Genomic DNA, 10,662 nt, shown 5'->3' with positions numbered 1-10,662 from the left:
CCGCGCTGACGTCACTGCGGCTATCCCGCACGCAGTTTGCCTTCATACTCGAGCGCAACCCACACGCGCTGTTTTGAAACTGTACTGCAGTTCTCCTTCAAGTCGAGGGTGTCGCTACGGCTGGTATTGGCTAGGACGCCAAAGGGTGGAGATTCCTCTGCATATTGTGGCCATTTCCGGTAGCCGTTTTTACTTTCCTTTCCGTAACAAGGAACAAAGCAACAACAATGGCGACCGTTGAACAGAGTCTGCTAGAACAAATGGACCTAGATGACCAGATGATAAATGTAATTTTACTGCAAAATCGATCCAGAAGGCGGCGGCGTAGCTGCTATGTGGAACTGGGAGGAACGCTGATTACATCATCACAGCATGTGACTAAAACGGACCAATCGAGAGAGATTATCTCCTCGGCATTCGACGTGCAGCAACAATTTTTGCCGTGTTTGCGTCAAGCTACACAGAGGGGCTGCGTGGGCCAATTCGTCGGTCACGTGATGCAATGCGGGCGTTGTCGGCCGCGGGAGTATAAAGAGGCCTTCAGGCTCTGCCCCCATTGTCATGGTAATCAGAATCATCAGAATCATCTTTATTTGCCAAGTATGTCCAAAAAACACACAAGGAATTCCATCCATCCATTTTCTGAGCCCCTTCTCCTCACGAGGGTCACGGGCGTGTTGGAGCCCATCCCAGGTATCATCGGGTAGGAGGCGGGGTACACCCTGAACTGTTTGCCAGCCAATCGCAGGGCACATACAAACAACCAACCATTTGCACTCACATTCACACCTACGGGCAATTTCGAGTCTCCAATTCATGCATGTTTTTGGGATGTGGGAGGAAACCGGAGTGCCCGGAGAAAACCCAAGCAGGCACGGGGAGAACATGCAAACTCCACACAGGCTGGGCCGGGGATTGAACCCCGGTCCTCAGAACTGTGAGGCTGACGCTCTAACCAGTCGCCCACCGTGCCGCCACAGAAGGAATTTGTCTCCGGTAATTGGAGCCGCTCTAGTACGACAACAGGCAGTCAATTGAGAGAGAACACTTGAGACATAAAGACATTGACCAAAACAGTCACTGAGCAGTAAAGGGTTGCTAGTTATCTGGTAATGCCGGTACAAATAATTAATTTTTTATTTTTTTTGACAATTGTACAAAAAGATGCAGAGTCCTCTAGCACAGTGATTTTTAAACCTTTATGGAGCTATGGCACATATTTTACTGTTGAAAAATCTCACAGCATACCAACAAACAAAAATGTCACAAAGTGGATGCATTAATCACTGTATGTACTTCCCGCCATCTAATAGAAGAGCATTTATTTGTTCTCTCTGTGACTATGCCCCACTGGCATAAATAGATGATAAAAGATACATTATTTCTTGTAAATAATTTTTTTTGGAGCAATTAAGTAAAATTACTAATTTCCCACGGCACACTGGCTGGGAATCAGTGCTCTAGAACTTAGAGCAGTTTGAATGACTAATATAGCAATAGTCCGGTGCAATGATCATTGTGCAAAGGGCGCCGAGACTTCAAGGAATGTATGCAGTTTAAAGTGACTAATAGTGCGATAATCTCGGACAATGTTGATTGTGCAAATGTTGCAGATACTCCTCGGTCAGTGTGCAAGTGGTGCAGATGCTACTCTGGCATGAGTGGCCAGTATTGGTCAACAACAGATATGCAAATAGTGCAGCGTGGCGAGACTACGACAGTGAGTGCACGAGTAATATATAATTGGCCCCACAGAAATGTGACAACAAACTCAAGACAAAAAACAAAAGCCAGACCCGTCCTTGGCCCAACAGTACAGTGCATCTGAAAAGTATTCAGGGCTCTTCACTTTTTCCCAACGTTTGCATTATGTTACAGCCTTATTTCAAAATAGATTTATTCCAATCTACACACAACACCCATTATGAAAATGTGGGGGGAAAAAAAATCTTGCGTTTTGGATATTTTGACAAATCCATGTCACAATCATCATGAGCTCTCATTAGATTAGATTGCTGTGTCACCTAATAACGTGGATGCAACCGAAGCTTTGAGAAAGGCATTCTTTAAATTCCTCTTTGTGGCTCTTCACTTCACTCTTCCACTATTTCACAAACCGCATTTAAGCGCTATCGTACTAACCGTCAGTGACTCTGAGGAAGTGACGCGGAGGAACGCGCCATTAAAGCCGGGACTGAGCTTTACAAAGTTGAACGGGCGCCGTTGGAAAATGAGAAATTGAGTGTTCATTTGCATGTTACACTTATCATGTGAGACGCTCTGAGCACGACTATGAATATTTTATGAGGGGGCCCAACAATGACACTGAAGATTATCACACACTTGTTTGCAGCTGCTGCGGCAGGATCCATCTCACCAGCGGTGGACCGTCATGGCCACCGAGGAATTGTATTCATTTATTTCCAACACTCCATTCTCTTTTTTTCATAGCGTTTCTCTTGGCTGGACTGTTTCCAGTAGCGTACAGTATGTGTATGTCAGATTTTTTTTGGGCCAATCAGATTTTAGCCTCTGTGTTGCCATGTTAGTCTATCTGCCCACGGCCTTCAAAATTAGTAATGCTTGCCGAAGTAACTTAGACTACATTATCAATGGGAGTGTTTTTATAATCAATCAGATTTCAAATTCCCCTCACAGGGCCAGCTATCTGGCCACAATAGCTTTTCATGTGCTTAAGCTTAAACTCAATTTGCAAAACGCATCTGCTCTTTTTTGCAAAACCTGAAACAAATTCTCAGTCACTAAATAGACTTCACTGTGTGATACAGTACACTTGTGTTGCAAAGTTATAAAAACTGGCAGCAAAATGTGAACAAAACAAATCCCTTGCAACCGGACCCCTCCAAATTTTAACTGAAGGTCGCTCTTCTATGGTGAATATATTTTTGACTCGCTGCGTGTATGATCGAAACACATTGTTTGGTTTTAAACACAGGATAACTGGTTTTGAGTTGATAGTTCGATTGTGATCGAAGAGTTTGGGTTTTTGTGAATGTAGTTTGAATTTTTGAATTTGTGTTTAAGGTTTTGAGAAAATGGGTGGAGGTTTCAAGAAATGTGTTTTAGCAACTTTGAAAAACTGCATTACTAAGTAACTCGCAATTGCGCCAAATAGCCACTGATGGAATGACGGCGCTCAGCACTTATATGGTGGGGCAGGGGTGACTAATGCCAGAAAGCCCAAGTGCATACTTGGGCTTGTTTTTAGCCCTGCCCTAAAAATACCATCAACCAAAATGGTGAAAGAGTTTAACGTTATACTGTATCTCAACCACTGAATACTAAATTGTTCTCAGTCTTGGCACATGTTTTCAGCAAGTATCTTCAAAAATATTTAATGTATTTAGAAACAAAACACAGAAATTACTTTACAGGGTCTTCAAAAGGTGGATTAAGTTGGGTAAAGCCTGTTACGAAAAGCATGGCCCGCCATTTAACTCCATTTATCTAATGCCGGTAGCCAAGGGACAATACAAGCACTCTGCGACGCTGGGCTCACCCCCGTCGATCTGTTTATTTACTTTCAGCTGGTTCTCCTCTCCCAAGATTCTTTGCGTTGTCTGTCTGGCTCACACAGGAGGCGCATGAAGAAGCCATTGGGGGGCTTGGGGGGGTCGATAGCAGCCACAGCAGCAACCAGTGGCTGTGGGAGGCCAGCCAAGTCGCTATGTGAACAATGGGAGCCCAGCTCAACGAAAACATCCTGCAAGAGAGAAAGAGAGAGAGAGTGTGTGTCAAAACACACCAACTTTCCTGCATTTATGTACCTGTATCGCAGAGAGATGCAGAACTCAGAAGAGATGCAGGGTGCATGTATAAGGTTCATCTGCAGGTCAAGCAGCCTTAAAATCGCTGGGGATGTCCTGCACTCTCCCTGTAATACGTAAAACACTTTCAGTTCTTATAAAGCCTTTCGGGAGCCTTCCTAAACGGATCAAATGATTATTATGAGCGTTTGTTTGGTTTTCGGGCGGCAGCATGGTGAGGTAGTGATTAACATGTCTGCCTCACAGCTGAGTGGTCCCATGTTCGACTGTGGGGTTTCTATGGTTACTCTGGCTTCCTCCCACATTCCAAAAACATGTACGTTGAAGACTCTAAACTGTCTGTGAGTGTTAATGTGAGTATAAATGGTTGTTTGACTATACTGTATATTTTCCCTGCGATGGACTGGCAATCAGTCTAGGATATATCCCGCCTCTTGCCCAAAGGATAGGCTACAGCTCACGTACAACCTTAATGAGGACAAGTGGTGTAGAAAATGGATGGATGTTTTGGTCTTCTAAAACCGTTCCACCAAAGTTTATTTATTTTTGGAATTGCATGGGAGGCCGGATCAAACAATGTGGTGGGCATATGTCTATCCACCGCTGACTGTTAACGATGTTAAACAGAAAGTTCTCAGGCCGCAAAGTCGCATTGCTGAGGCTCTTGACGTAACGTTTGCATTTAAGTCTGTCAACACCCACTCAAGTGTTACATCACTAACAGGTTCAGCGTGTAGAATGACGCTTTGTCATGTTGGGGTTTTTTTCCCCACGTCACGGAATTTTAACACTGATGTTTTTTTGAAAAAACAATGGTGCTACACTTCACACCCTCAGCTACCTTGTTTCAAATCCATCAATACCATGCCCCTTTTAGTATGACAAAATCAAGTACTATTTGCAATACCTGTTCAGTCAGGATTCCAAGTGGAGCAAGCCAACAACATACCATATGGGTGACATAACCACTGCTGCTCGCCAGTGGTGGGAAGTAACAAAGTATAAATACTTCTTTACTGCATTTAAGTAGTTTTCTCAGGTGTCTGTACTTCACTTGAGTATTTATTTTTCTGATGTCGTTTTACTTTACTCGCGTCATTTGAAAACAGGCATCTTTATTTTCTATTCCTTACTTTCTCAAAATAGACGTTATTTTTTTAACCTCCGCAGATGACGATACGACATAGGAAAGTCAATATAGATAGATTGATTGATTGATTGATTGATTGATTGATTGATATCTTGGGGACTAATAAGGTGGAAAAAAATGAGGACAGTAGTGACATAGGGGAACATGAACCCGGAGCTTTAAAGAATATGACACAAGAGTTTTGGAGAAGTATTGTATTTTTTCAGTTTTTCATCAGTCAATTCTTTGACAGCATCTCCAGTGACTTTTTCCCCCTCCAAACAAACACACAAGCTAATAAAGTGGTGATCTATTTTGTGTGAAGAGAGGGTCACCCCCCATCCCCCCTCCCCCCCCATTGCGACAAGTTATCAAAACTGGTATTGTCTATAATCCATCCATCCATTTCCTGTACCGCTTTATCCTCACAAGGGTCGCAGGCGTGCTGGAGCCTATCCTAGCTATCTTCGGCCGAGAGCCGGGATACACCATGAACTGGTCACCAGCCAATCGCAGGGCACATATAAACAAATAACCATTCGTGCACACATTCACACCTAAGGGCAATTTAGAGTTTTCACTCAACCTATCATGCATGTTTTTGGGTATGTGGGAGTGCCTGGACAAAAACCTACATAGGCACGGGGAGAACATGCAAACTCGACTATGCCACCTAATTCAGTTTGACTTTTGGACCAAAGTAAATTTTGTGTACTTTTTATATATATATTTTTTTTTTCAGTAAAAGATTTGAATCAGTACTTTTACTTTTTACCAATCTTTTTTTTTTGAACAGAAGTATCTTCTACTTAAGTTTAGAGTGGGAGTACATTTGCCACCTCTGTGGTTGTGTATATATAACTACAGTAGAAAGGACCAAAATAAACACACATGCTAACATTAAAAAACCCTGTTGCCGTGTGCTAGTCCTGCACACTGCAGTAGTATGCTGCGTTTGTCCTCGGTTTTCCACTTCAACTAGTACCGTGAGAAATTGCAAAAACTGCGCCGCAGTGAACGCATCAGTCAGAAGTTGAAAGAGACATGCTAACAAGCAACAACATTGGGGTAGAATGAGGGTCTTCTGTGTTTACTTCTTGTATGAGACTGTATTTGACTGAGGGCAGTGCAGCAGCAAAGTGGAGACTCCGGAGTGCAATACTGCAGCATCCAGAGTTACATTAGGATATGTGTTGAACTTTGTTTTGCCAATGGAAAAGCATTAATAGCGAGTACAGCTGTGAAATGGATATTCATACCTCACAGTCTCCACTTTGTGGTCGGTTTCCTGGCTGCCCCCAATCTCTTCTTGAGTAAAAAGTGACTACTTACCGGTTGGCAAGTAGGAGGTACACTGGTTGGCCTCCACTGTTGTTGTTTGTTAGCGTGTCTCAGTCTGTCCGATGCTTTCAATGCAGTATAAGCCGTGCTGTTTCTTTGTAGTGGAAAGGAATTATTAGTATCAGTATGTGGTGTGACTCAAGCAGTACAACACATCCCCTTCACATAAATTTGATCAGGTTGTTGATCGTGGCCTGGAGAATGTTCAATGTTGGTCCACTCCTCTTCAATGGTTGTGCAAAGTTGCTGGTTCATAACTGGCAAGAACTGGAACATGCTTTCGTGTAAGCCGTTCTAAAGCATCCCAAACATGCCCAATTGGTGACATATCCAGGGAGCTTGCTGGCGTTGCAAGAATTTTCAGCTTCCAGGAATTGTGTACATATCCTTGCAATATGTTTGTGAACATTAGAGAGAAATAGGGCTTTTGTGTACACAGAAAACATCTTAGATCTTTGAGTTTAGCTCATGAAAAACGGGAGCGAAAAATAAAGTGTTCATTTATATTTTTGTTCAGTAATGTTACATGCGAATGCTCCAAACGTATTGTTTTATAACGAATGAACAATTCAAACAATGATTGAAAGGCTTAGTTAAGTGCAGAACCTTGATGGGGCACACAAGGGGATGTATGTGTGGGTAACATAAAACCAGCTCTCCCAAAACACACACAAGGGAGGGGAAGCCTTCTTTAAGCGGAGCCTACCCACAATGCACCAGGCCCTTTTATGCCAGCAGTGAAAGGATGAGGCCAGATGAATGACAAAGAAACGAATGGCGATCCGGGTTGGGCCCGACTTGGTTGGAAGACAAGGAGGGAAAAGAGCGAAAGGATGGTGTGTGTGTGTGTGTGAAGGTGGGGGGCTTCAACAACTTTCTCTGGAAAATGCAGACTGTGTATGTACTTTTGCATATGCGTGACAACACAAAGATGTATACACTGAAAACTTGGAGTTTAATATTTTCTTTACTGGCTTGTACACAAACGTACAAAAATAATACAGCACTCATCTCCACGTGACATCACGTCATCATCACAGTGTTACAAACATTCAAAATAAAATTCTGGAAAAGCAAACTCAGCGGTTTCCTCTTGCTTGAAATTAAGCAAAAAATACAGAAACACAACTTGTTCCAAAAAAAAGGACAAACTCAGCACTTTTCTTCACGTTAAAAAAAAGAACAACACACATATCATGTACACCACTCCGGTGGCTAGCTCATTACGTCATAAATGTTATGACCCTGATAAGCCCGACAACCACACAACCGTGCAATTTTTAATCATGTTACAATGATCTTACCATCAAATGTATTATTCCCCTTTCACAAAAAAACAGGAAGACAGCACTTCAGAAAAGAAAGTGCCCCAAGTTTTATCATCATCATCATCATCATCATCATCATCATCAGCGTTGACACACACACACACACACACACACAAACACACTATTCTTTGCTGGAAAAAACACATTCCCACCAAGTAACATGCATGCACATTTATCACCTGGAGCATATATTCATACAATAGTATTTTGCTGTGTTTGATTTTTTTTTCCTATCCAGAAAAAAATTCTTAAATGTTGGCAAATAAAAAGCCAACTTCAACAACAGTCATCAGTGCAATATTGAAATCAAAAGAATTAATAAAAACAAAAGAAATATCAAGTTTAAGACAAGCGATGCATATTTCATGTGTTGCCTGATACCAATCCAATCGCTTCAGTTTACTGGTGCTTGTTTTTGTTTGTGTGCACGTGTTTTTCTGGGCCTCGTAAGAAGCACACACTTTCAAAGAACACACACCCTTCCCATGAAGCTGCTGTGAAGCCTTTGAAAAGAAAAAATAACTATGACAAAATACAAGCAGCATTGATTCAAATGTTAGGGTGCCATGACTTTTTTTTCTCCATTTTTTTAACGCAGCAGGCAACTTAAAGTATTTTCTTTGTGAGTCCTGCAAATGCCACGTGTTGTGATTTGTAATGTCTGTGTATTTTTTTGTTTTTTCTTTGTTCAAAAAGTCAGTAGTAGTAAGTATTCCATCCAAAGCCAAGAGCTGCTCAAGGCTCCACGTATTTGTGCAATTCAAACTCCCTGCATTAAGAAGCCATTCCACATGTTGTCTTGACTGGAAATATACCCCTTAAACCCCATCAAAAAAAAAAAAAAAAAGGCAGAGATCGCAGAAAGGCACACTGATGCTTTTAGCTTGTCTGAACTGGTTTGGTTGTAGTGTCAAATAAACTGTCCCAAATGAGGATGCAGGATCTTTTGGGGGAGTGGAAGGGGAGCAAAAACACACAACATACTGGCATAAGCACAACATGAGAATACTTTAAAAGTCGAGGTAGCTGGCAAAAGGCAACCAATCCTGATGGGAGGGGTGGGAAAGGAGGAGGGGATTAGGGAATAGGGGGCACACACAGAGGGGATACCTCTACATGGGACAGTTTTTTTTTGTTTGTTTGTTTTTTTTTTTTTTAATGAAGCAGCTTTAGTCACCCTCTTACATTTAAAGAATATTTTTCTCTTTTTTCAATCAAAATGTACCTTCATAAATACAACAAAAATAATTAAAAAAAACAGCCTGCTTTCACAGTGAGGATGTTAATAGAATACTGAAATGAGTTTATAAAGTGATTCCAATTTTTTTTTTTTTTACTTTTCTTTTCAATTTTCTTTAAAAAAAAACAAAGCAGCTGTTTTTTTTTTTAAAGTAACAACACAACCATTGGCAGACTGGCTTGAAAAAATTGGACACCAGCGTGGATGATGGCAAGTTGAATGTTTTGTATCTCTCTTCAAACAATGACAGAAACAATGTAAAGCTATGGTGTACAGTACTTCAAGACCCCAATGAAGCCATTTGTTGTTATATCATGACAGTTAAACAAAAAAAGCATGTCAGATAGCCATAATGCTGTTCTTTGAGCTCGAAACAAAAAATATATATCTGTCTTTACTTGCGTTGTGTGTCTTCCCTTTCAAATATTCCAGCATCAAGTGCCCTATTTCACTTTAAAGTTAAATGGTTGTTTTAGTGGACAATAGTGAGTATTATTGAAGATGGGGGGGATCTAAACAGTGAGTGGAACGCCCCATCTATAGTAGACACATTCAAGAGGAAAGCTTTTAGGACAGGGGTGGGCAACCTACAGTTTGCGGACCCTTTAGCAGGCTGCCAAGAGCATTTGAAGAATATCCAATAATAATCATATTGTCATGAATTTAGTAAAGCACCAAGGAGGACTGATAGCAAAACTGTCCCCCACCCCTGCTTTAGTACCAACAAACCAAGTGTGTGTTATTGAAAGATTCCAATGCAGCCCTATTGATGTTTGGCACATGAAGGAGACAACGGAGAGGAGATTTTGTTGTTGTTGCCATTTTTTTTGTTTGTTTTTACCTGACACACAGCAGAGAGAGTGAGAAGGAAGAAGGAAGGGAGGCTGGGAGAGAGCGATCACCGGGCCCCAGATGAGTACTTGGCCTTGGTGATGAGGTATAGCACAATGTCCTGGTGGCCCCCGAAGGCGGCGATGTGCAGGGCGCTCCAGCCCTCCCGGTTAGCGAGCCGGATGTCCGCGCCGAACTTGACCAGCAGCTTGACCAGCTCCAGGTTGCCGTCGATGACGGACTGGTGCAGCGCCGTCTGGCCCTCGGGTCCGAACGAGTTGACGTTGAACTCGCAGTTCGTCATGTTCTGCAGCAGCGAGTGCAGCTCCTTGGTGTTGCCCTTCTTCACCGCCTCCTGGAACACCCTCTGCGGTGCCGAGCACGTGGACACGTCCGCCTGGCTCATGGCTACGTCGGAGGACGAGGAGAAGGGAAGGGAAAGGGGAGTAATCCTGTCTAAAAAGGCTCTCGCGCTTGGCCACAATTGTTTGTATATCCCCAAAAAAGGAGTGAAAACACACAGATCCTCAATGTAGATGATCCTGTGCGCTGCGTGGAGTGGTGGTGCGGGGTTCTGTACAGTTTCCTAGCAGCGGCAGATGATGCGGTATATAGGGACACCAAGGATCACTCTCCCTCTTTGGTTCTCCCACGTCCACGTCCGCTGTTCATGCGAGAGTCTGCATGGAAAAGCGGGACACACGCACACACGCACACACGCACGCACAAAGTCGGAAAGTCGGATCAGACACGGGACTGCATTCCATCACATCCAAAGGCGTGCGTAATGGTTTTACGCACTGACATGTTGGGTTCCCAATAGTTCTTTCACGCTTACCTGTCGGACGGACGGGTCCGGAACGCCGACTTAAATTTAAAAAAAAAAAAAAAAAAAAAAAAAAAAAAAAAAAGATACAAATCCACCAGCGTGCGGTCCGCTGCGGTCCTGCTGCGTCCTCCGTGCGCTCGCTCTGGATGGCTGGTGGCTGCGCTCTGAGGGAATAT

The 10,662-nt window shown here is 42.9% G+C and overlaps 1 protein-coding gene across 3 annotated transcripts; it reads right to left on the bottom strand.

Annotated features, from left to right (window-relative positions):
- Positions 1-1,083: 1,083 nt before the first annotated feature.
- On the bottom strand, positions 1,084-10,662 carry nrarpa (NOTCH regulated ankyrin repeat protein a). 3 transcript variants are annotated; one of them, XR_009792132.1, is made up of 4 exons: positions 10,496-10,662; positions 9,668-10,337; positions 6,250-6,352; positions 1,084-3,724 (listed from the first exon to the last, which is right to left on the bottom strand). XR_009792132.1 is itself a non-coding variant. In XM_061800005.1 (2 exons), the coding sequence occupies exon 2, from the start codon at positions 10,061-10,063 to the stop codon at positions 9,725-9,727; it is 339 nt and encodes a 112-aa protein (XP_061655989.1). In that variant the 5' UTR covers positions 10,064-10,337; positions 10,496-10,659; the 3' UTR covers positions 7,207-9,724. The 3 variants fall into 3 exon arrangements, 1 of the variants encoding a protein (XP_061655989.1); XR_009792131.1 differs by lacking the exon at positions 6,250-6,352 and having other exon boundaries at positions 1,090-3,724; XM_061800005.1 differs by lacking the exons at positions 1,084-3,724; positions 6,250-6,352 and having other exon boundaries at positions 7,207-10,337; positions 10,496-10,659.

This window comes from Phyllopteryx taeniolatus, chromosome 15 (genome assembly GCF_024500385.1).
Source record: "Phyllopteryx taeniolatus isolate TA_2022b chromosome 15, UOR_Ptae_1.2, whole genome shotgun sequence".
Lineage (NCBI taxonomy): Eukaryota > Metazoa > Chordata > Actinopteri > Syngnathiformes > Syngnathidae > Phyllopteryx > Phyllopteryx taeniolatus.
This window is presented reverse-complemented; position numbering and strand designations above follow the sequence as displayed.

Bases quoted from the DNA above. Each gene is read 5' to 3' on its own strand.
- nrarpa (XM_061800005.1), bottom strand. From the start codon at position 10,063: ATGAGCCAGGCGGACGTGTCCACGTGCTCGGCACCGCAGAGGGTGTTC.